This window comes from Ptychodera flava, chromosome 19 (assembly GCF_041260155.1).
Source record: "Ptychodera flava strain L36383 chromosome 19, AS_Pfla_20210202, whole genome shotgun sequence".
NCBI classification, from domain to species: domain Eukaryota; kingdom Metazoa; phylum Hemichordata; class Enteropneusta; family Ptychoderidae; genus Ptychodera; species Ptychodera flava.
The window spans coordinates 24,355,002-24,382,522 of NC_091946.1; the positions used below are offsets into that span (position 1 = coordinate 24,355,002).

At 40.2% G+C, this 27,521-nt stretch overlaps 1 protein-coding gene across 4 annotated transcripts; it reads left to right on the top strand.

Moving 5' to 3' along the window:
- Window positions 1-27,521, top strand: LOC139119006 (galactosylceramide sulfotransferase-like). Of its 4 annotated transcripts, XR_011548831.1 has the most exons (5): window positions 1,611-2,084; window positions 9,940-10,668; window positions 21,752-22,903; window positions 24,238-25,189; window positions 26,543-27,521. XR_011548831.1 is itself a non-coding variant. In XM_070682619.1 (4 exons), exons 2-3 carry the CDS (start codon window positions 10,550-10,552, stop codon window positions 22,854-22,856), a joined length of 1,224 nt encoding a protein of 407 aa, XP_070538720.1. In that variant the 5' UTR covers window positions 1-138; window positions 9,940-10,549; the 3' UTR covers window positions 22,857-22,903; window positions 24,238-25,530. The 4 variants fall into 4 exon arrangements, 3 of the variants coding, with proteins under 3 accessions (XP_070538720.1, XP_070538718.1, XP_070538719.1); XM_070682619.1 differs by lacking the exons at window positions 1,611-2,084; window positions 26,543-27,521 and adding an exon at window positions 1-138 and having other exon boundaries at window positions 24,238-25,530; XM_070682617.1 differs by lacking the exon at window positions 26,543-27,521 and having other exon boundaries at window positions 24,238-26,493.

A 27,521-nucleotide genomic window follows, 5' to 3' on the forward strand; every position in this document is an offset into this window, starting at 1 on the left:
GACGCGCGCCTCTGTCTGGCGTTGTGCATGAAGTTACCCGAAGGTTGTTTCCAAGCATCGCGTCTATTAAACATGTTAAAGGAGATTAGGCTCGATGTCGTTGCGTCCTTATTCTCCGTTTCAATCAAGGGATCACGGGTGAGTATTATCCCAACGGTACTTACACCGATATCAACCGACTCGTTCCTCAAATCCCGTATAAGTATGCCAAATCCCGTACGTTAGACGGTATTTGTTTTAAAGTATTGCCCCTCTGTTGTTGAAAGTAATATTCTACATTCTTACTCATGGTGGAGTTCTGTAGATCGGTGGCTGCGGAATATTCCTTGCTTTTGTACACAGTGTTAAGAAAGCCACGGCACAAAGCGCCAAGAGAAAAACAAAACAAGAAACGTTTTATGTTGAGAACTGTGTCTCGATCAAGTGCTCAGCTCTGCTTTTGGGTCGACATATCATGACAACTGCATGGATGCGTCCGCCTATACGACGAGACTTACGCAAGCTGTAGATTTCCCCTGCGTGCCCGGTGCAAGGTTTGCAATCGTTGAAATCGTTGTGTAGCGATTGCCGGTGTTGTGGTTCAAGGAACATGAGATTGCTAGTACCTCACTCTTTGTGTCCCCCTCCGCATCTCTAATATTTCATGAGGTGCACTCATCGGAGGGGCCCAAGTACCATGAAAATAATATCGCCAGTGTAATCATTCTAGACTGTCTCACTTTGTTACTCCACGATGTCATAACACGATGTCATTCGTACGAAAAGTCAAACAAAAATCCCTTCTCTCGCATTTTGGTTGACTGCAAAACAATCAGTATTCTCAGAAGGCTCTTCCGTTGTTGTTCGTTTTGGAGAGATTAGTAAACGCAGTCGGGTAGTCCAAATGTGTCAACGTTCATTGATGTCAATAACTACATTACTATATGATTCAATTCTCCTTCGGCTTTCGCCCAGCACGATTCGACGGCGGTACCCTTTGCTAATACAGACAAGGTTGGAGAGAGCACAGCTCCCGGGGATTTGCCAATTACGTTACCTAGCGCTGGCGCGCGTGCAGGGCTCTGTACCAAAATCGAACCGGTGTCCTGTTACACATCTTCTAACTCATCAATACGTCGCGTTCACTCAGTCTCTTCGTTGAAAGGTGTGCGACATTTTTTTTATTTCAATGTTTTTAACAGATAAGACGAACATCTTTCCTAAAACGCCCGCATCGTTGCACTCTCATGACAGTTGAATCCCATTTTTAAGATGATGTCGGTTATTTCATTTTCATCAAGGGCGCGCGGGTATTCTAGAAAATGAATACCAAATAATTGGTGGAATTTCATCGCTCGTCTCGCTGTACAACTCGGGTATCAATGAGAAAGCACGTTCTTATCTTACAAGACTGAAGAATTTTATAATTGAGCTAAAACAGAGCCATAGGTAATATGATGTCGCTAATTGGGAAATATTTTGAACGGAAATACTTCGGAGCTGGAGTACACATACACAGCTAGGTCTAAAATTAATTACATGGAATCAGTCACAAGCAAAAGGATTTTGAAGACCACAGCGGTTTCTTGAATGTATATACCCATGATGCAATGCTGGAAGCCGGCTGTCACGCACCACACTGCTGCGCTATCTGAGCTGGTTCATCCTATCACAACTCTTGCTTGCGTCGAAGACGAAAGGCGACACGGACTGGTTCAATCTTGCACTTACAAGTCTGCAGCCTTCGACAGGGGTGTAGATTCGGCACGGGACTGGAGTCGCCGGCATCTGCAGTATGCAGAGAGGTTCTGTTCTCGACACCCGAACAATGAGCCATGCGACTATATAGCGGAGAAAAAGACATTATTGTCGGGCTTGAATTCTTCTTCGATGCCTGCGGGGGAAAATTAGAGCTTTGTATATATTGAAAACAGTGGGAAGCAATATTTTGAAAGTTGAAATGTCTTGTTAGGTGATCAAAGAGACGATTAGGACGGGGTAAGCCGAGACAGAAGTCTCGTATGGATATTTGCCGCACAGCCCTGAGTGGACAGTTTCGTTGGTGACCTTGAATTGTGCTGCATGCTGCAAGACTGACCCGGCAGGTAATTCAAATTATCTGTGTGTATTCTATGTGTATTTTAACATTTAACTGAAGTGTTTACCGTTTGCTCATCATCAACGTTTTATTTGATCGATTTTATGATCTTGCCATCAGAATGGATATGTTTAGCAATATCGGAAGAAATATCTCTATAGTAAGAGCAATGTTACACAATGATTTAAGCAATGTTATAATCACGGTCCCTCCACAAACCGTGCTGGAATACATAAGATCGGTTCGTATATTTCAGATGGGGAAATTCGACGAAGTTTTACTATGATTAATTATTCACAATTTGATTTTAATGATAAAGTTGACTGTATACTTCACACTGCTAATATACAATTTTACGGAATTTCCTAGGTTTGGTCTTGTCTCTCTATCTTTCTCTTCAAAGTCTTAAAACCGTCTAACACTTGGTATGAAACCATTGTCACGTATTCTTAGCTTGTGTTGGCATGAGTTATAGGATGAAATTGCCGCGCCAATGACTCGTCGGGCATGTGGGTGGTCAGATGACTAGTACTGCGAGGGAAGAAGTTGTGGTTGTTGCATCCGCCTAAACATCGAACTATAACAATAACAATATTATTGTCATTGTGATTTTACGTGGATTACTTTTGACCTGCGCATTGACGCCTATTGAAAAGTTCAGAACACAATAACAACCATACACGTGTATATCTTCCCGCAGGAGTACTTAGAGTGTCTTTGAAGACAGTCCTGCCTGGTACTATAGGTCGGTTTACCTACCTACCTACCTACCTAACCCTACCTACCTACCTACCTACCTACCTACCTACCTAAACCTACCTACCTACCTACCTAAACCTACCTACCTACCTACCTATCTACCTATCTACCTATCTACCTACCTACCTACCTACCTACATACATACATACACACACTCATACATACACATACATACATACATATATACATACATACATACTACATACATATATACATCATACATACATACATACATACACACACTCATACATACACATACATACATACATACATACATACATACATACATACATACATACATACATACATACATACATACATACATACATACATACATACATACATACATACATACATACATACATACATACATACATACATACAATCGAGCAATTGGGATGTTTTCGTTAAATATATTTTATATATTACACGAAAAAATCCCAATTGCTAGTTTTCTAAAGAAAACCAGCAGTACCTTCAACATGTTTAGTGTCAACGCAATGTACATTCAAAATACGGTTGTTATAATCTTATCTGATCGGATCGCACGACATTCATCGCCTTTGCATTGAACTCTGTTACGCTGTCAGTACCGCGACGGGGCTTACCGCAGTACTGGCTTGCATTATACAAATTAGTTCTGTCCACGACTTGCCGCTGGCACGTCTTAAGTCACCAGATATCCATTATGTGTTCTTCTTCGCTTCAAAATTGAAAACAACGGTTTCGGGGCAGAACGGTGCAATGGTCGAAGATTACGAAAGATATCAAAGACGTCATTAAGAATAATTATTATGTGTGTGACTTGTATGGCGTAATACGACTTGAAGCATTTTACCTAGAACCACTTTTTGCGAAGGAATAAAAAAAAATTGATAAAATATTTAAAATGAATGCCCTCAAGTTTGTGGTTTGCGGTGTTTTGCTTCCTGACCAAAGACAAATGGCGTCGTTCCAAAATTTGATGAACACTGATGCCTATTCTGAACTATATCAGCAAAACAGATCCCTCGTCATTTCGGAATTTAAATACGAACCGTCAATACGCTGAATACGTGACTATCAGCAAATGCATGCATTATTTAATCCAACGTTGGCTTCAGAAGTAAATTGTTTATTCGCAAGGAATCGAAAAGAAACATAAACGAAAATTTCTGGTTCTCATGGCGTCAGGGAATTCGATATAAGAATATTTATACGCGGGTGTCTATTTCACTTTCTTTACTCGGATGCAAGGGAAGCCGCCGACAATAATTACTATTTGGCGCTCTCCCAAACACATTAGGCGTGAAAAAGAGGTTATCGGAACTAATCAGTGCTATTCTTAAGACCAACCAAATCCCCATCCTGTACAGACAGTCCATTTTTAAGGTTTCTCTGGAATTCGGCTTGAGAGGTCACTCAACCCTCCGAAAAGCATGTATGGTGGAGCGTACAAATGAATCATGCGAGCCACTAATAGGTTGAAACGACCGCGAAGTAATCGCTTTTCTCCGTTCTATGAAAAAGCCCTTAATTGATGAACAGACAGCAAAAAAATCCTGTCGAGTTTGATAGACCAGCCTTCAGAAAAACATCTACATGAAAATGGCGCGCCCCGGGCGATACACGTTTGCGAAATTTCAACATGACTTTGCCTCTGGTATGCCACTTTGAATTCCTTTGTGTCAGGAGACTTTGGACTTTGCCAGTTTTCAGCATGAGCAGATCACCACAACGTACTTATAAAATCAGCTTCATCGTGAACGCCTCAAAGAACAGCTTTCAGTTGGCGTAAAATTCGAGTGATTATACAAAATACACCATTTATCTCATCCTTGCCGCTAGTAAATGACCGTCGCTTTAAAGTACGTGCTATGTGGAAACCAGTGTGTGTGTGTGTGTGTGTGTATGTATGTATGTATGTATGTATGTATGTATGTATGTATGTATGTATGTATGTATGTATGTATGTATGTATGTATGTATGTATGTATGTATGTATGTATGTATGTATGTGTTTCTATGTGTATGTATGCATGAAACCGTTGCACTTCTTTTCACGAGAGGACACCTAATGTGTAGTGTATACAACGCAAAAACATTGCACAGAAGATGGTGAGAATAATATCAGAGGAGACTCATACATTTTTATCCCTACGTTACATAAGTTTAGATCATCACTAAGAATTACTTCATTCATTGCCAGGACAGATGTGTGCTCAAATAGTAGCGCAAATGTAATATATTATTCTGAAGCATTGGTCTTCGATAAAGGCCATGAAATGGCCATATGACAGACTAATGACATTTTGCAACGAAAGGGAATACGAGACGTCTAAATAGTAAAACTGAAGAACTGAAACAGAAATGTTCATTTTCACCATAATTTTATTCTTAGGCATAAGCAAAATTGACATCAAGAACTAAACAGTTAAAATATACACAGTTTTTTCTCAAACGTCTATGGTTCAAGTATGCATTGCGTTGTGTCGCCATATGACTGTGTAATAAGCTTGCCATCTTCATTAATTTATCTTAAGGTTGTATGCGCCTCGAGGACAGACAGTCGGATCCTCAAATTTCTACAATTCTTTTCTGATCCACCACTTGTTGGGGCTCAGTTTAAAGCTCTTTGAGAAATAAAAACTTTCACAGGCTTAGCTTTTCGAAAATCCAAAATTTAACTTTTCTCCATAGAGTTAACACAGGAATGACGGCCATTTTGAATGTCAAATATCGCAAAATTTGGGGCAATTTGTTTCGCTAGTTCTAAATTTCAAACGGTGACCCCCTGATTTTTATGTTGATTCGGTAAGAGAATGGTCGAAAATTTCGTTGAGGAAAGTTTGAGCAAAAGTTTAAGTCTTTCACTTTCGAGGCGCATACTACCTTAATGTCGATGTTAGTTTTTTGTCTATTTTTATTGCACGATGCCAACCCCATGTTCACAAAGTATAGAAACCCGTAGCCGAGTTTTAATAATTAATTAATAACTAACAATTAATTACCTAATCAATTAATTAAGAGCTGTTGTCTCTCTTGATTATCGGTAATTTACAGCGGCAAAAAGAATGTTTGAGGTTGGGCGTTGTTTGAGCAACTGTCATTGCCTTTCAAAATGCTGCGTATACTATTAACTCATGGATGGTTACTGATATAAATGTTTATCGGAGTGACATATATAACCATTGGAAAGTTATCGGCAATCAGTTGGCGGACGAATACATGTAGTAATAACAACAATAGCAACCCTCGGAGTTTTATTTACATGTTGATTATTAAATGCGATGAAAAATGCATGACGTAATTCTAACTGAAGATCCCTAGCTCCGAGGAGCGTAAGTGATGTAAGTTCGTCTTTTTTTCATCGATGTCACATTGAAGTATCTGAGACAGCTTCGATGCATTGACGTTAACGCAGAGAGATAGCTTGAGAGCGGTTAATTCCCAGTAGGGACCAAAACCATTTTCTTCCTTCTGTTTGTTCATTACTTGTTTCCTTCAGGCTGGTAATGCGTCCTCGTCCCCGCAACTCCCTCGAGTCAGCGTAATTTTGATCAAAGCAAACGAGGACGGATAAGATACTTCTCGCGGCAACGGCGGCTGTCTCTTCAAATAAACTTGAATATTTCTGGCTCGGTCCTCGGTAAACAGGTTAGTATGGATCAGCAAGTTCAACTTTGCATACCATGAATTACAGCCCCTCCATCATTTGTAGAAGGGTGTGGTTTGGTCGCCCGCAGCGTAGATAGGAGAATTTGAAAACGAGCGATGAATGGATTGTGCGTGAATTAACGTACGTCATGAAACCTGGGAAAAGTCGTACAATATTAACTAAAAGACGTTGTGTTACCTAGCCAGTATCGCCAAAGCTTCGTTCTGATTAGACAAGAGCCAACGTCAGCCGTGGTCAAAAACTGTAAGTTGTACCAGTGCTAAAACGAGACCTAAACTAAATAAGTGATTAAATGCACGGCAACTAATACAAGAGTACACTCAGTGTGACAGTTTTCGGACGACCTCAGTTTTCGGACATTTAGTGACATGCTGTTAGTTACACTCACTTCGCTCCGTATCGATAGCGTTTTACAGGTCATGTGACCTCATATTAAGTCAGGTGACACTGTTGTTCCCGTTTTCGATAGTTTTTTGGTAGGAGCTATTGAGTTCGCTACGAGCGGCGGTCACAAATTGTCGTCTGATACCGCGTCAGTGATACTGTCAACATACTGCCGTCAGGTCAAAGTAACTGAAATTTTGACTAAAGCCCTGATTTAGCATTGAATTTTGAATGTTGGGGAGAATAATGATTTTGAAATATTCTTTCCATTGTTCGCTACGATTGCATGTAGTTTTAACGAAAATTGCGCAGTTGTTTCGAGAAAAAAGAGTACATTTAATGAACGTAAGAAATGTACAAGTTTTCGGACAGACAATATTTAGCATGTGTAAACGTAGTAACTAACTTACCGTGTAAAAACTTGACTGGTAAATAATTCCATACGATGAAATATACTCGCTATTTTTATTAAATAATGCCTATGCGATTCTAACACAAACAAAATATGCAATGGAAACAATTATTAGTAATACTCACTGAACAAACTTAGCGAAGTTAGCCACACCGTACGATATACAAGGTGCCGAAAGCAACACACACAGAGACAGCCCGTGTCCGATATCTAAGCGCTATACACGTCGAAATATAGTTGAGTCGTCCATGGATTAAACATAACTAATTATCATGAAATATTCTTATATCCAGTTTTCTAAACACATCGAAATTAAAAATCAGTGGTTTGAAGTTTCAAATTATCAATACTTAGCTCCTAATCACATTCAAAACACGACGTCCGATTTCTGGGATTGCAGTCCGATTATTACGCCTTCAACATGGGGTCAAAACTTTGGCAACTTTGACCCCGAAATACCACTCCCGTCGTGTCAACTGAGTTTGAGGATAACCACAATAAAGTTTCGACAGGTATGGTAATAAGATTTCGTATTGCTGGTCATTTACGAAACGACTTTGGGCGAAATTCACTACCCTGTCCGAAAACTGTCACACTGAGTGTAGTGTACAAGTTGAGAACACTTTTGTCGTCTGCGTCGTTTCCATTGTAAACGTCGAGTATGTGTATACCGTATGTATCTTCCCGACAACAATAATCGGTTCCGGGCGGTGGACGTAGGAAACAACTTTTAACACCAAAAAAACCCGCTAACTTCGATGTAAACTGCAAAACACCCTTCGCAGCCGGTAACACACTCGGTTTGGATACTATTCGCTCCACTGTGTAGCACTCGTCTAGCGGATTGTGATATGTCCCGCATTGTACCCAAATCTCATGTATACTAGCCTGCGACAGGAATTATAGTCGTCGGAACTACGCCTGTGCGGGTTTCTTGTTTACAAACAATGTATTTCGTGCACGATATCAAGATGCATCTCATCATCATAGCTGCAAAATTTAAATTATACGATGATAGATTATGACAGACATGTTTTAACTGTCATCAATCACCATTGTGCCTTGGATATATTGTTGCCATGGGTCGTATGGGTCCCATACGACCTTTGAGCGCAGTTCCGACGACTATATCCCTTTAAATATATATGCATGCGTTGAGAAGTATATCACCGTTATCATAAACGTATGAACTCCAAACTCCAATTAGTATTCGGTTTAATTTCAATGCTCCATTACTCAAATTACACAGATTGCGAATCCTAGAGAATCAAAGCAAATCAATCCATGTCAAACTTTGTACGCATTAAATTCTAAAGGCATGATCGATTTTTCCTGTTTTTGGTGTAAAATATAATGGCTAGTATTGATGTCCTGCCTGAGATACCTGGCTTCGATCTTCCTCACAGGTCTGCTTAACTCAGATCGAAAACCGACATCGCTGATGACAGATTTATCCTTCAAGGCAAACTTCTCAGGGTCCGCTTATTGAAAATGCCATGAGGTTAGAGCGGCTCATCAGAGTGATTAAGAGAACGCAAACTGAGAACATCTGCCCATTCTCATATCTTGACTTAATGGGTAGACGAGATGTGTGCGAGATTGAAGCTTTGGAGCGTAGTCGCAGCGTATTTTGAACGTCCATATCTGGTGTTTCAGGTGTAGCGATCTATTCCTATCCTGTACCAAGTCTATGTCGAGAAAGCTTTAGCGCACAGTGTACATATAGTCGAATGCATGCGGTGCGAAAAGCCAGCCGGCAGTTTTCAATCTTCCTGACTTTCCAATATCATCAACTGCGGGCAAACAGGTGACACCAATAGGCGTTCCCAGCATAGCTGTAAATTTACAAAGATATGTTGTCACAGTATCCGCAGACGGAAAATGAACTGAGGTATTTTTGAACGACGACACTGTTCTGTATCGGTAACGATATATATTATGTGTGGTACACGGCTGAGTGAGTGCCCTGAGTACATGACCCCATCAAGACTCATCTCCCGCCCCGTAAATGCACCTAAAGGTCCTCATAAAGAGTGCCACCTAGCGCACCTTTTGTAATTTGATCCGTAATTAACCATGTTTAAGTCTATCAACGGCGACTTACTTTACGCTTCGGGCTCTCGAATTAGAACCTCTGGAGGTCACAATTAACAAACACTGTGACTGGGCTTGTGCAAAGATGGGCAGTGCGGCAGCGGGGCTCTATCGCCTGTGACATGGAATACAGAATGCAGATTTATTAGGCAGAGTTTTTCTGTACGACTTCTGTTTTGGATTTGAATTCTTCAAGTCAATTGTACCGACTTCGTGTCTGCGCGGGAGAAGATCAGTTTTCGCCGATCACATCGAGTTTCTGATAGCATACGCATGACATCGCGTCGAGAAAACAGCACGGAAGTTCTATTTGCAGCAAAACCTCCAAGGTGGCTCGTATGAAAGGTATCCTGGTTTCAAGTTGTGAGTCAGACAGGGTCATTTCTGGCGGATAAATGTCAGAGCTGAACATGGAGGAAGCCAGATGGCACTGGAAAAGACTGTTGTTTAACTGATGGCATTACCCACTGAGGATTCTAACAGAGCGAAAGTTTGACTCGTGATCAACCTCTCGCAAAACGAAAACAAATATTTTTTTTCTGTCTGTCTTTCAGAAATCAGAGAAATACGAGCTTTCCGAGGACATCACGATCCAGACAGGGCCTAGTGAGAGAAATTCTGCAGCACAGTGGGTGCATTGGACGACCTATACCTGCTTTCACTGTGTCGCTATTGAACGCAGATGAGGAGCTATACTTATACAGGCAGTACATGTGATAGCGATCGACCGGCAACGTGATTTGAATTTAAATGGCCAGGAATGGTGAGAGGTCCTCATCGGTATAGACACGCCAGGTCCTTGCACACACTGCGCGCGATTATTTTGTCTGGATTGGTAGGCCCGTATTTGCAGGGGATGTGTGAACAATGTAACGTGGCCCACTTAGTCAACAATAATGTAACATGGCCCACTTAGTCGACAATGCCTCACACTGAATCGGATATTAGAGATGCCGAGCTGAGCACAAAGAGTGATGTACACGCAATCTCATGTTCCCTGAACCACACCACCCGGCGTGAGCAACACAAGGACTTCAGCAACTGCAAATACAGCACGCAGAAGAAATTATAACAGGTCTTCATGGGCGAACACATTCAAGGGGCTATCATTGTACGTTGACCCAAAAGCAGAGCTGAGAACTTGATCGAGACGAAGTTCACAACATGCTGAAACGTTTGCCGGGGTTTTTCTTTGCGCTTTGTGCCGTGGCTTTCCTGACACTGTACACGAAAACAAGGAATCTTCCGCAGCCACCGATCTACAGAACGCCAACGAACCCGAGGTGAGTAAGAATAGAATACTGCCGTAAGCAAAGGGCTATGTTTAAAAATAAATACCGTCTGGTACGGGATTTTAGGAACGAGTCTGTTGATACCACGGATTTTGCTCGCCAGTAATCCCTTGATTGAAGCCGAGAATAAGGACGCAACAACATCGAGTCTAATCTTCTTCAACAAGTTTAAATAGAGGCGATACTTGGAAACTATCCTCGCGTGACTTCGTGCACAACGCTGGATATAGAGGCACGTATCAGATTCTTAGCTAAAGTCAAAGCGTTGAGCCGAGACAGTCGAAAGCCCGGGATCGATCATTTGAATCGAATCAAAGACAAAAATTGAAAATCAGCTCGCTCCTTATGCTGAATACGCTTACACAAAACCGTTTATGCGAAAAGGATGTCCCACTTAATGTTTTCATTCTAGTTTACGTCATGCATTTATGTTAATTGGAGAACAACATGATTCATATAGTTGATACACAGAGCAAACCAGTGTTTGCAGTGTGCTCAAGGTCGTGCTTTTTTTTTCGCGTATTCCATTCCCCTTGCCATTTTCAACAACTTTAACAAAAAACAGGAAAGGATGGCATATTGAACTTTCAGTCGTTTTACATGTCAGCGGGATAAACCAGTCCACGAAGCTGTGAAGCGTTCTGCCGGCAGAGGTCAGAGAAAATGCCGGCGAGCATTTAAACAGTTTGACGTATGATTGGATCTCGACGCATTAATTCATTTTAACGTGGCTTTTCTGTTTGTTTGGAGATGCATTGGTGTGGACACGCGATTAAGCAATTACACAATGGCTTCGCGTTTAAAGTCCTTTGAAAAAAATCACTCGGTATGTCAGACTCTCAAAAGCTTTGCATGACGCGGGTTCAAAATAACGTCAGAACGTTGTATGAACACATAAAACCCCATGAGGATTTCTGAGCTCATTATCTTAAAACTGAGAAACGTAAGAACTATGGCGAAATGATTATCTTAAAATAGAAATTACCCAATTAGATTATCGAAAATCGATTTGCGAGGTTCAGATTCGGGCTAAGATAGACTATCTTGTAGTTTCTATAATCCCCACTTTTTAATAATCCTCATTGTCGCATTGACAGTTAACCTTCAGGCAGACCGTGACAATACAATGAGAAAAATATCAAATACTGTATTATTACAAAATAAGCCATCGGCGACAGTAATACCACTGAATAGGGAATTCATGCCATTACCTTTGATTATACACAATTATAGAGGTAAACTAGTCATTAAGTTGGCGAGTAAAGGTGAGAGATATCTATGTATGGCAGCTAACATTACGGAGAAGAAACGAAATTTCACTGAAATGGGTTTGATTTACGGCAAAAAATAACAGAAATATTGTAACAGATCACAGTTGAGGGTACAGTTTCAAACGTTTTCATGCGGAAAACCCTACTATCTTCTGCGAAGTGAAGATGGCGCACAGAACATAGTCAATGTTTTGCGTGTACGTATACTGTGCGAATATTCCCCCGCATAGCTCGTATGAATATACATTATGATATCAGTAGCTCCGTACAAGCTTGTATAAGCTCAATTTAATACAGATTAGTCGAGCTTGATTGAAAAATTACGTCATGGGATCAGGAGATGATGGGGAAATGAATTTTCCAAAAGGATCTTTTTACTCCGGGATTTAGACTGTATTTCAGTGGCATTGTAATGTCGTAGACTTCTCGCATTGCGTCGTCGCCAATCTGCTTAGGTTTTCTTTTCTCGGAAATACAAGACGCCTGGTTAGATTATTTGAGACAGAAAAAACTCAAAGCGGTTACGGAACATATCGATCTGTGCCCGGTGAAATCATCTCACTTGCTGCGGGTGCGGAGATAACGGTGCATAGCTGTTGCGGGATTGCAACTGAAGTAAACGTCGATCCTCATCACGTTGCCATGGCAACACGGGTTTTCATCATTGGTGTAGATGACACCTTTACTGGTATGTTAGCATGTGACGCTTTCTTGCCGTCTTACTTTGGGGCGATTTTGTCCCATTTACGGGAGGAATCTATTTGTACCCCGGTACTGGACTCAGCCGACTCGTAGGCCTGGGTGCGATTGCAGGTTTGACGGATAGGATGTTTACAGTCGTTACATGAGTTGCCCATTAGGATCAGAGGTCGAACACACATCTCTTGTGGACCCTTTCACCTCCATTAAAGGGGTGAAAAAGTAAACGAAAAACCATAGAATGAGGACATACAAGTCTAATTGTTACCGGGCGTTGTAAGGGCAAGCAATGGTAAATGTTTATACAAGCCGTCTCCACGCAAGACTAACACAGTTTGTGTTAATGTTATCGGCTCAGTGAAACCGCCAGCAATGAGAGGGAAAATTCGCATATACAAACCTATGAATTGTATATCGTCATCTTATTTCTCCTGGGTGATAAGTCTTTGAAGGTTGTCTTCGTCATCTATCTTTCATGATCTTTCGCTCGATTTACTGATAACGGTATGAAGTGATCAGGGGATTTCTGAATCTGACAGCTCCCACTTGGCGAAATGTGACAAGGCAAAATAAACATTTGAACGTTATAGCTTCATCAGCTTTCACAGTGATGATTTTTCCAGTCGTTCCACTACCTTCTATAAAATGCAACTTTTGTTCAACTCTCAGATCCGTGTCGAAGTGCGTAACGTTCAATTTGTCAATACAGCCTGGATGTTTGCAATATCCAATATTGATCTTGTCATGTTGTTATGGACAACTGATTTTTTGGTCCGGACTAGAATTCGTTTATCAACAATGAAACAGCATATTGTATAATAGTCGCTGTCTTTACAATGCTATCCAAAGGGTATTTTTCAACATATCAGCGGGATACGAAAAGGAAGATATTCTTGTTTTAATAAAAAAAATAATGAAAATACAATTGTCATGTCAAATGTTACAGCTATTGAACGCTTGAAGTAGGACGCATCTCATAAAAGTGGATACTTCTAATTTTGTCAATGAACTTATTTGATCTATTCTTCTTCATAACCAGAAATAAAGTCATCTCCATGGGTTTTGATTATGAGTCGGCAGTCACGAAATAAGACGTAAAAGTTAATCAGTCCGGGTTTCAACATGGACCCTATCTTTTTTCTATACTCTATTGTTAAAAATGAGATTGAAACAGTTCTAGAGAAAGCTTGAGAGTCTGTCTGACCACCTAAGTTTATTCTGCGTTAAAGCTCTCATATCTCAGGGTGTTTTGTTGATCCATATGGAAACCGAAGTCCGAAGAGTTTTGCAGAATAGTTTTTCGATATCATAACACTAACTGCTATGGAGCTAATTTATTCTCCGTTATCAGAAGTCAGTAGTTTAGTACTATGCCACTGTGAGTCAATTAACTCCCAAGCAGACCAAATGAGTGCAACAGTGTTTATTCTTCGAGGGATTACGAGGTGAATGTCTTGGCCCTACATTTTGGAACAAGTCTTCGGACAGATTTAATCGAACGTGTCGAGATATTACACATTTCAATTAAAACCCGACTGAATCTGTCGGCCATTTCTTCGCGCAGATGAGTATCGTATTTGCACCTGTGTTTCTTTGCCGGCTGTTAAGATATGACAGGTTCTTGCATCATTCTAAATATGGAAATTACTTTTACGTGTATTGCTCAGTCATTCTATTGGTCAGAGTGATCGTTCAATCGACTAATTGATCGACTGATCGTCTAACTGACTGACCGTCTAAGCTGTTGATCTTCTCTGTTCAGTTTTCGCCCAGGACATTTTTCCTATATTGTGAGATACACGTTAACATTTCTCGTCAGCTTTACTAGACGGGATATCAAAGGAAGATGTCACTTGCTAACAGCATGCGGCAGCAAACTCTACAGCAATGTTCACTTCGAACCGACGTCTAAACGTGTCTTGACATTCGTCAGTGCCAATTTGTCGAAGAAAAACAACCGAGCTAAAGCTTTGAGAATCTGCTTTGCTGATATTAGAGTAAATACACTTCCCATGGAAGCCGGTAACCAAATCTTGTGCGCCGTTGAAATGGTCGCTCTAAAAGCTGCATTCCCTCGCTGTGAATTATGACGTGTGATATTCCATTTTGCAAGACTCCCTAGGGAGGTGAACATTCTTTACTACCCACGCTGAGTGATGATTGGCAGGGGACCGTACTTGTCTTATGATAACATAGGCTTCATTTAAACTCTCTGTTTGAAATGCCGTCTTTCAAATTCAATTTATCCTTTTTTTCTTTATTTACAAAAGTTCTACAAAAGTGTAGTAGAAGGTGCTCCCTTCAGCTTATATTATAGCACAGAGATTATGTGTATATGCATGCTGTTTCTGGAAATGCACTAGTAGGGTCAAATGTCAGTTGTCAGAAGCAACCCTTTCTCTCTGCAAGGTTTTTGTATTGTCAAGTCCTGCCTGATGTCAACATTTGGATCAGACAAAGGCCAGGAACATCTATCGTTATGTGTACTGATCATCCTTCGATACCTCCTCTCCGTGGGACAGAAAACGCTGGCAAGGTCTTCGAGAACAAACAAGCAATATAATTTGCAATAAGAACTCAAGATCTATCCAGAAACACCAAATGCAGAAGATGATTATGGTACATTTAATAATTACCTGAAATGTTGAGTCTGCAGCTCTAACTCGAACAGTTCAAACTGACTTTGCTTTTATCTCTCTGCTCTCATATTCGTATGGCAAGCCCACAGGTGTTGCATTCTAAAGATAAAGACTTTAAGGTGTGCGTGTGCAAATTTTCACGGAAAGGAAGTGTATTAATGCATTCTTAAAATAATGAGAGAGAGAGAGAGAGAGAGAGAGAGAGAGAGAGAGAGAGAGAGAGAGAGAGAGAGAAGAGAGAGAGAGAGAGAGAGAGAGAGAGAGAGAGAGAGAGAGAGAGAGAGAGAGAGAGAGAGAGAGAGAGAGAGAGTTTTTATTTTTGTGGAAAGAGCTACGGCTGTCAACAGTTTGAATAGTTTTTCAATCATTACATTCGTTCAGACATACTTCAGACAGATATGAAAGAAAACTGTCAGGGAATAAAAAAAGCAAAATGATATGACAAGCCATGAACGGAAACTCATATCAGCAAAGTTATTTTGCAGATGTCAGGTAAAGGGCCAAGTAAAAAAGTTACGAATTTTTTTCTTTGAAAAGCTGTTTCTAAAATTACCCGTGTGCTCTATTGTGAGCACTGCATGCTGTCTGTCTGTTTTACGACAATAATGTCAGAATTTTTAGTCAGAATGTGATTTTGTTAAGAGATCATGACTATTTGGCTTTTAGAATTTATTGTAAAATCTTATAGAGATTTTTCAAAATTATATTCACGTGATTTGGATTTGGTATGATGACCAGCCTTGATCGAGAAAATGAGTCGGTCATTTTTGCGCGCGGGAGCATTATGTTGATGTAATTTGCAACTTTGGAGCGCAGACAACGAAAAGAAGGAAATGAAAGTGCCGAAAGCATTACTAAGTTCGTTTTAAAATCCCAGCAGAGAGAATACCGTATGAAAAACCTATAAGCTTAACGTCGAAGAAATTGGTCGGTAAACGGAAAAGCCAAGAAAATATGATTTACCTAATGAAATTCTGCCCAAAGAACGCAGGATTATGCAAAAATTATGCAATGTAAAGACGGCTTTCTTTTAAAGAAATGGGCAGCAACAAATATGGCGTAAGCCGGACAACATAAAGGAATTCATTGAAATATGGCCGGCGGTAGAGCAAATCCAGTCATTATGTAGTCGGTCGATCTTTTCAATTGAACTACCGAGCAAATTGACTTGCCTATGCGCGGACCCCTAATGAATGAGTAAGGGCCATACAAATTAAATTGAAGGTACAGAAGGAACACATAATTTGATTGTTAGGCGACACGATTTGTGTAGAAATGGCATCTCAAATTGGATGGTATTTCTTCCCCGAAAGCTAATGACAGAAATTATCATATGCCATTAAGAGAGGCGGGAAGAAAATTGGAGTCGCTTTGTGCCTGTACAGAACAACTCAGGCGGAAAGATGTAACGCTAAATCGGCATCCTGAACGCTCAGGTATCGCAAAAAGGAAAGGGTATTTGATTAAAACAAGCAAAAGAAGACGTGACCCGCACTTATTATTACTTCATATATGTTTTAATTGCTATTCAGTGCACAAACTGCCATAATTTGTTCAAATGATGTGGACAATTAGCCTTCACTTTTGTCCTGCGACAAGAGAGGTTTATATAAAACGACGAGACAGCTGTCTCTCGCTCCATTCACCTCGCATTCTCGCCGAATACACACGCTATATTTAGTCCGTCAATCAGTACATTATCTGTAAATGGGAGAAGGAAGTAGGAAATCAATAGCAAGATTCCCGAAGGACTATTTCTATTCCCCCGCCTTTGTGTCAAAGTCGACAACCAACCGTAATCTTTTAAAGTAATCAACATTTAATGAGGTCCCCATACTGCTATTAAAAAGCAATCACGAATTTCAAGCTATGCGATATTCCGAACTCTAAACTACTCCCCTCCATGTAAAGGTCTCGTCGGCGATACGTTTCCTTGATATCGTCTGGGTGTTGTCGTCAATTGACCCCTAATTCTGAATCTTAATTATCAATTCACTAATTCATTTACATATTTTTGACACATTTGATACATAGTTTGTTGTGAATTTAAGATTAGGCTGACTGAAATTCCCATTAATAAGAGAGAAAACAATTAAAATACGTCTCAAAACTCAGCCTGACACCTTCTACGGGTAAAAAGACAACCAAAAAAGACCTTTTCTTCAAAAATAACTTCATCAGTAGACTAACTTTAGTAACCTCGACAGACAATTACATATTTTGAACGGCAGTATTGTCGCCTGCATGGGTCATCGTTACACAGACGAGAGAGAGGGAGTGATGGGGTGAGAGAGAGACAGAGCGAGACAAAAGAGAGACAGCGATAGAGACACAAACAGAGAGAGGGACAGAGAGAGAGAGAGAGAGGTATGTATGTATGTATGTATGTATGTATGTATGTATGTATGTATGTATGTATGTATGTATGTATGTATGTATGTCGACGTTTGTACGATAATTGACCGTAGAAATAACGAGGACGCTGGACTGCGGCGACTGATTGTTATCTATCCCGAATTGCTATTCATTGGTTTGACATTCTGTGTCATAGCAACTCTAGATGAAAACATTGGCCTCTATTTAAGGCTAAGAATACAGAGATTTGTTACAAATCCTGACAGTCGGCAAAATTGTGGTACGATTTTCTTTTTTATCTTATTATGTTTTTCAAAACACAAGTCTTTAAATTGATATATGAACATCACTTCTACAAATCTGTTAAAATTGGTGATAAAATATAATGAATTACTCGGGCCAAGAAAGGTATTTGTGGGGGAATACTTTGATGAGGATTTTGTTGAAAACTGCAACCATGAAAGAAGAGACATAGGCATGACGGGCTGATCTCTAAGCGATAGGGCGATGATAAGAAACAGACTTCATTTTTGCCTAATGTAATACTTTTTGGAGGACGTTATCTGCGCATGTTCATCGACCAAACGATGTACTGAGGGGGACAGAAAAAACACAAAGAGAACTGCTCCACCCTTTCTTAGGATTTCTAGCGCATCCGCCCACCTCTGTTTTCTGCATAATGGACTAAACCATACATTAAGCACAATAAAGTTATATAATGCTAAATATTGGATTCAACAGGACGAAGAGAACTTTGTAAAATCGCAACAGAGGCGATCACTGATCGATCACAATACGAAACATTACTTTACTACTTTCTTAAACAATGCAACGACTCACGGTGACATACAATCAGATTAATGTGCAACGCTCTGCGGAGAAAGTTTGGCAAAAATAGTGAAATTGTAAGTTGCATTAGAACGCCTGAAATTTAAACGACGTGAATACTCCAAAGGCGCTGAAATAGATGTAATGACGGTTGGTAAGGTCTAATTCGACACTACACAGCAGTCGCGCAGACAATATCTGACCCGCGCTTCCAGCCTTAATATCCGGACGAAGAGTTGGTCGTCGCCGATACGTCTTCTCCGTTTGACATTTCCATGGCAATACGTCATTTTCCAGTCGTCGTCAAATACAGGTCTATCCCCGGTTAACCTGAGGTCACGTTGGCGGAAAGTCACTATTTTTGTCGTGTTTGATGGATCGATTGTTATGATGAGTTGAGTACTTTTTTGTCTCTCTCAAGTTGATTAGTTCGATGGGGTTTATCTGTGGAAAGGCGACGAAAATAATACAATGGTTTCTGCGAGAGGACGTTCTTGGGAACGTCGCTAAACTGAGAACACAATAACCGAATAAGAAATGTAGACAGGAACAGTGGACTGCCAAGACATCTGCATCGGGATTTTGCTTTTAGAGACCCATTATCGTGTTTGCATGTACTATTTTAGAGTATCGCGATCATTAGGGAATTGCGCGTAATAAGAAAATATACAAATTGTGATTCTTATTAGGCGTTTCATAATTTCACTCTCTATCTTTCGCCGTTTCTACTTCTATTGGACAGAAAATCGATCATTTGTCACACATCGACAGGGGAAGAGTTGAAACCACCGACGGAGTTCGAATGATGGAATAGACGCCCCACCTGGGAGATGGCAGCGCGTCTAATTTACAGGCGGTCACCTCAGTTCATTAGTGCCCTATGCTTCTCTGGATAGTGACGTCACATACCATTTGAAAAGACAAAATGACATTTTCATCCGCAGCATATCGCACATCGTTCCAACTACAACAGATGCACAAGGAAATCCATATAGACAGTAGAGAAACGACTGTCTGTGATGAATCTTACTATATGCTAACACTTCGTCGTTATTGTTGTTTTTCTTGTTCATTAACTTACTTTTCTCATGTTTGACAAGTGACTTAAAACAATACAATTGCCATAACGAGTTAGAAGACTCTATCATCTGTCGGATTTTTGCATACTTCTAAAAGTGTCTACAATGATTTGTTATCAGTCTATGAAACATCCCCTAAATCGCGCCATGTACGTCATCTTTGCAACCAGGTTACTTTGTCTTGTAGCGTTCAATTTTGATTTGTCAGATCATGTTTAAAATAGCCTCTCTTTTGATCAGAAGCTTAGCAAGTAGCTACACTTAGAGAAGACAGAGAAACACCCAAAGATATATTTTCAACTTTCAAATGATGAATACAGACAGCAAGTTTGCAAAGCAATTTATCTCTTCAGCGTCTACACTGAGCCATGTTAAACGTGATCGAAAGCTATTATAGATAATACAGTTGACTTGCTCCAATCAGCCATGTTGTATAGCTAAAGCCAATTGACGACAATTTGTGCACGAATCGTATACTGTTCCACATTCATATTCAACAGTAAACCTGCACTGAGTTAGGGGTCCCCTAAACACTCCGACGGTGAATCAAGAAAGGGCACGCATATACGACTTAACGTATTTGCTTGCGTGCCAGACACTGTGTTTTTTATCATTGCCGACAGGAATTGCGATCTCAACATTTTGATTCTCTACACTTGATCCAACCTTACACACACATGATAATGATTCATAATATAATAAAAGTATGGTGTAGGATTAGACGAGCTGTACTGATGTATTCGTCAAAGCTGCTTGTGTTATCTATCTGTCACCGGTTGCACGTTTGTCCGTTCAAGAGTGCACTTCAGCGATGGCTGCACTGTCGGCTTGTAATACAATCAGTGTTGTTTCTGCGACTCAAATAATCTCGAAACTACTCGCTTATGGTGCAGTCTATACACAAAATGTGATGATACAAATTTATTCAACGCACAGTTCTCCTCCATTGGTCATACAGTCTTTTCAAAATCGATCGCTGATGCGAGTTAATCGGAACAGGTTTGATTTATATTTCTTGCAGACATCAACTACAATGTCAATGAACTGAAAATGAAAACCACAGTTATCGATGTTTTTTCCGAGAAAAAAAAAACCTGTACACTTTCCGACGAATAGGAATAACAACTATTAGCTTGGAGCACGATGTGTCAAAAACAAAATCGCCCTCGAAAGCAATGTCATGTAACGTGCGAGATTAGCATGCATGCACAAACTGATATTAGCACCATCATATTGAACGTTGTTGTTCTCATGCATGCATACATTTATTTTAGAATAGGACATTTGATATCTCTCACAGTAATCAGAATGTTCGATCGATAAACCTGTCTAAAATCCTATAATTTTCATATCAAGTGGCATGTCACCTGTACAGTACATGTAATTACTTCCCCACTGAAAACTCAAATGAAATGAAAATAAATATGGGACACCACAGTACGCAAGTTCGCACACTACGATCGGAACTCTATCACAGACAAGATGACAATGCCTTGACTTGATTTACCAAACAATAAGTGCGGCTTTGGATATGTTGTACCCGGCATATAGCGACTCATAAACATAAGATTATATAACAAGAGCACGTGTTTTGTGTTACCGGCATCCCTCGAATAACGATCGTTACGTCGATGGTCACCTTCCAGGGACGACATCAAAGAGCTTGGTCTCTGTGCATATTGCTTTCTCAAGCTTGGTCTATTTGCATATATGTATCTGCTGTTACAACATGCGGAAAAATGTGGAAGGCCGAGGTTCACCAACCTGCCTAAACTATTGCGTTGTTAAGACAGTCAGATTGTGCAAGTCTGTCTTGTTTCCATGCAGAGAAAATGACTGTTTACCCAAGATCTATCTATCTATCTATCTATCTATCTATCTATCTATCTATCTATCTATCTATCTATCTATCTATCTATCTATCTATCTATCTATCTATCTATCAATCTATCTATCTATCTATCTATCTATCTATCTATCTATCTATCTATCTATCTATCTATCTATCTATCTATCTATCTATCTATCTATCTATCTATCTATCTAAAAGTGTGCAACTTTAAAAATAGAGCCGCGGTCGGCTGACTAATTGATACAACCCACCTGATCTCTCTCGAAATATTCCGTTGGTGTCTCAAAATCTAATTCATCGAATACATACAGCTGCATCAAGTTAACGGTTGATCTGTTTTCTCTCCCGTAGGTCTTCTGTTTTGGAATTGCTCAGCACAAACTTCAGCGAGCTGACTTCTCAGATATCGGACAGCGCCATAGAGAGGAGTAACGGTTCATGTGCAGAGGTGAATAACATAGTATTTGTCAAGACCCACAAGACTGGCAGTACCACGCTGGCTTCCATTATCGAAAGATTCGGTTACCTGAGAAATCTGTCTTTCGTTCTTAACCCACACAGCCACATTTTGACCAGTCAGTTGTTCCACCGCAAGATGGCCATCAAGTCTCCCCCTCCGCTTGACTTCAAGGACGGTGACGCTGTCACGTTCAACATTCTGACGAGCCACGCACGGTACTCGAGGAAGGAAATCAGCCAGGTGATTCGTCCTGGTGCCAAATACATCACCATTATTCGCGATCCCGTCGCCAACTTGGAATCATCTTTCGGTTACTTCCAATTGGCCGAGAAGCTCGGTTTGACAATCTACAGGCGCCCTTTCAACATGTTCCTCCGGAGGCTGGACGAATTCTCGCAGCAGACGTTCTTCCGTCGACCGTACATCAGAAACGGTCAGATGTACGATCTGGGGCTCAATGCTAAGCAACAGACCAACATCTCATACGTGCTGTTGAAAATTGAAGAGTTTTCTAAAGAATTCAATTTAGTTCTCATCCAGGAATATTACGACGAGTCGTTAATTTTATTGAAAAACCTGCTGTGCTGGGATTTTGACGACATTTTGTATATTCCTAAAGGAGTTCGCAGTAAACGATTAAGATACAACTATGACAAAAGTTTTGACCAAAATATTCGACAGTGGAGTCTCGCCGATTCAATTCTTTACGATTACTTCAATAAAACACTGTGGAGGAAAATCCACGCCTTGGGCGACCAATTTTACCGAGACTTGGAAATATTCAGGCGAAAACAAAAGGAAGTATTTAGGACTTGCGTCGATGTTGGCGTCATTGATACGTCGGACAGACGAGAGGAAAAGTTCGTCCTAGTGGCGAACGCTTCACACTTTTGTCAACTTTTGCGGTTAGAAGACACCCATTACTGGAAAATACTGGGTCAGCGCCAGATGATAGCCGCCCTCAGACGAATGAATTTTACCCTGAATTTCAAGTGACAATCTCACAGGTCACTTTCTTTCCCTTCAGTCCAAGACTGTTTGTGGTGAGCGGAATACATGAGGGTTTATACATGAACGGGAAAAGTTCTTGTTTTCAACGAAAAATATCAATGGCGGAGCGCTCACTCGCTTACAAAACACTGCAATAGTATGTGCAAGGAAAACGGTTAAAACATACATTTGAAGTCAGCTAAAGGGACAAAAACAGTGATGTTATGTTCCATATATTATACCGTGATTCCAGTGTCCACTTCAATGAAAACAGTGGTTCTAAAAAGCAGTTGTCCGTAAGACATAACCTTATAGAAATAACGGACGACGCGCTAACCATTAACGTTTATTTATGGGCAAGGGCGAGAGGAAAGCCAAAAATTAACGGGCGAGGCTCGCCGAGCCCGTTAATTTGGCTTTCCTCTCGCCCGCGCCCATAAATAAACGTTAATGGTCAGCGCGGAGCCTGTTATTTCCATTATATTATCAACGAACCCCGAAAACCTGTCAAAATTTACGAAAATTGCCCGTGCGAACGACAATGGGGCCCAAGAACCTGTCAGTGAGTAGTGCGCGCGCTGCAAAAATTTGCAAATCCGAATTTTTTTTGTAGAAAAATTAATTTGGTTTTCCTCTCGCCCGCGCCCATAAATAAACATTAATGGTCAGCGCGGAGCCTGTTATTTCCTTTATATTATCAACGAACCCCGAAAAACTGTCAAAATTTACGAAAATTTCCCGTGCGAACGACAATGGGGCCCAAGAACCTGTCAGTGAGTAGTGCGCGCGCTGCAAAAATTTGCAAATCCGAATTTTTTTTGTAGAAAAAAGCGTCTAAACTTGGCTGACAAATGCTCCAGTTATTTTGTGGTTGATAATGAATTTTGTACAAATCACAGTTTTCGTTTTAGCTGTACAGTTACTTTGTTTACGATATATTCATATTCACGGGCATGAAAACGAACCATTACTGTGTATTTGTGGGCAGTCACGTGGTTCAGCTCGACCGATTGAAACGCGACGGACAGGGCATGGTAATATAATATTTGATATATTACACATCTTTGAACAAAATTTATTTATAAATCCGAATATATTATTCATTGAGATTGATCTGAACATAGATCCTCAGAGAAGCATTTCTCTAGAGTCTATGGTGTGACATCGAAACAAAGAGAAATATACTAATAATAGGAATCTTGTGTGCTGTACAAAATTTCTGGCATGAATGATACCAAAAACGCTGCAAAATATTAAGTGTGTTCACAATAACATATTGGTGGGCGGCTACGAAACTTACTGTATTAGTCATGTCTTCAAACTCTAATGTTGCTGTTTTATCCCACGAACAGATATTTATTAACGCCTGATGTCAATTTCCCAACAGAAAACGTGGAAACCATGGAGAAAACGCCGTTGCCGCCTGGATACAGAAAACATCAGAGAGGAATCCGTTTCTCCAACACCTACAAATCGTTGCTGAGTGTCACCATCAATACCGCGTTTTTCGGAATCTATTCCTCTTTTAATATGCAACTGAAGCTACAAAGAAACTATCCTCTTAACAAAGACGCTGAAGCTATCGAAGACACTTCTGAAGCATTGAATACAAGGATTGAGGAAGAAGATGAAAATTTGTTGTCCCGGCAATGGAATTGCTCTTGGGCTTGTTCTTTATTCGCTTCTATCCAAAGGCTTTAGAGCCACCTTGAATTTAAATGAGCAGCAGCACCGCTTATGAATCCGTGGAATTGAACGAAATTGTTCGAAAACAGAGTTTTTTGAGAAATTATACAGACATAATAATAACATTAATAAATACTGGAGAGGGTATGCTTTAGCGAGGTCGTATAGGTGCGTATTTACAACCAACTTTATGGAGAGCAAAGGATACAACTGCTAATGTTAACCCCAAGCACGCTAAGTGGCCACCTGTTGTAGAATTGCTGTGCAGAATTTTGGTGACTATATTCGTTTTCGAGCCACCTTTACTACTTGGATATACGCTGAAATGTAACATATCCTTGTCTATCTGCCTGTGCTAATGAGTATTCATTGACCGGGTACAAACTTTCGGTAACTTTGGTAATATCATTATTGGTCTATTACATCGGTCAATCAACAGAGCAATGTCTACATGGCTATCAAGATGTTGCTAATGAAATGTGGTGATACTGAAAACAACCCAGGCCCTTGAAAAGATGCTCGTTACGCTAAAATCGTCGATTCTGTATGCCACAGATAGTTAAGATCACGACCTGCTTCATCCACTGATACTACAGGCCAAGATACAGGCCAAGATCATGGCAGTTTTGTCGGATGTGAAGGCGGAGCTACATGTACGTTATGTTAAGATATTACCCTCTACGTCTACGTGATGTATTTTGATTTGTGTAGATCCCTGTGTCCCGATCCGTGGTGGCTTTTTTACAAAATTTAATTTACAGCTGTTGCGCGACTGGCTCAACAGCTGTATCATAAACTTTGGAATACTGGAAGCTCACAGACCATAAAGTTTATCAAAACGTTACTCTACTGTCGCGAAACAAAAAGAAAACAGCGAGAGAGAATTGTCAATCTTCACGCGTGGTCGCTGTGAAATGATCCGTTCAGTGAACGAAACAATGTATAACGATGGGGGATTTAAACTTGGTTAAAGAAACTTTTATGAAATATTTTTTAACATCTTGAGAAAATGTGGTGTTTTAATGCAGCTGCCTTTCCCCGTCCGCAGTCGCTAGGAAAAATGTCCATCCATCTGCCAAGGAATCGCTTGCGAACACCTTTCTGCGGCTCCAATTAGTTTGTTCGCTCTAGTCACTCAGCTCCAGCCACCGCATTCTAATTTCGTCCAAGGACTCTTGTCACTAATACCATTAGTTATAAATTACATGAGAAAGGATTGAAATAGCACAGCAAGAAACTGTTAAACTTTTTAACGTAAAATTACATTTGTGGCGATTTTGAAACGCATTCTCCATAATAAGTAAGAACATTACTAACGTTCAGAAGTAAGAATGCAGCCCCCTGACACTCCGTTTCTCAGCCTCAATGAACTCTTTACACCACTCACATCCTATTTCGTTACAAAGATATTCCGCATGCGATGTCCGGCAGAAAACAACAACATAATACTCCTCCTTCTCCTCCTCCTCCTGCTAACCACCACCACCACCACTATCATCATCACCAAGTATAGTTATTATTATATTATTCACAAGTGTTATGATTGTCATCTTCGCCGTAATCATCAACATCATGGAAAAGTGCATTCTTAACTGCAACAGTGAAAAGCACTGAAATACAAAATACGATAAAATGAGAAATGAAAGACAACAGATCGAAGATATAAATGGTACGATATTTACACTGGTATCGTGAAGGTGGAATGGAGATATTTTCCACTTTAAAGAACCTTTAGCTTTTAAAGACGATCATCAATCTTAGTTTCCATGAAAACAATTGATGTTATAATAAACAAACATAAGGAGCTCGAAGTCATTCTGACTTTATAAGAAGATTTTGTGAGATGGCGCAGTCAAGTCTCTGAAATTGAAATAGAGCAAATCGATGAAACTTTATATTATGTTACTTAATCAGTAGCCATTTAACGACATTAAATGTGACTAATTATTTGTGTGTACGTTTTGACCTCGTATATTAGTAATCATGCAGCGGCTTTTTTCTTTTAGCTCTTATTCAAGGTTTTCGACGACTAGATAGGACAGAATGTTAAGCCCTGAGGCTCAGGGGTCTAAAGAGTGATGAGAAGAAGGATAAAGCTGGTCAACCTCAGACACTACGATAATGTTGCCTCGCAGACGTTTTGTGATGTGTGGAAGTAACAATCCAGTGTGACGCCAGTTTTTCCCTTTTTATGGACGCGTTAAGATGTTACAGACTTTCCAAAACTATGGCGGTAAAAAGTGGCTGAGCTCTTGTCTGGTATGGTAACACTATAATCCAGGGAATGTACAGACAGTCTATCAGAATTCACAACAGGTTTCTCTTAAAGTTGAACCACGACCTCAGCTCGCTGAGAATAATATTTGAACGAAGTCTCGACACAAGTAGAGGGAGTCCCTCCGATCACTTGGCTTGTGATTCATTGTTGTTAGCCCTAAGGTTGCTTTATTCGCAGGCACGTTCAGGTACACAGTGTTGGTTTATTCTTAAGAGAACATTCAAGTACATTCAGAAGTTATTCAAACGCAGCCATGAATATTTGATATAGCTGTATAAATAACTTTCCCGTCGATGGAGACGTCTTGATATACATAGAGTGTGCTACTGTCAAACAAAACCAGGGAAGGGAACTTTGAAACGTTTTGGTCGTATGGGAGAAGAATGGTTATTGATCGTCCTCTTCGCCAGAGCAAATGCCAATGTGATATATCGTGCTGTTTAGGGCTTTGTTAGTACAAAATAATGAAAGCTGCGTCAGATGTACCTTTGACGTAACAGTACTTTGCAATATTTTGGTGGTTTTCGCAAAATACAGACCTTGTTCTGCATCTTAAATCAGCTCGGAATTGAAAGTGGTGGTGGTGTTCGTAGCTCACACTCTATATACAAAATAGAAAAGTAAAACTGAAAAGGAAGTGAAGTGTTAGGTAAAATCTATGTAAACTAACGATCACAATAAAGCAATATTGCAATAAAAATTGAATG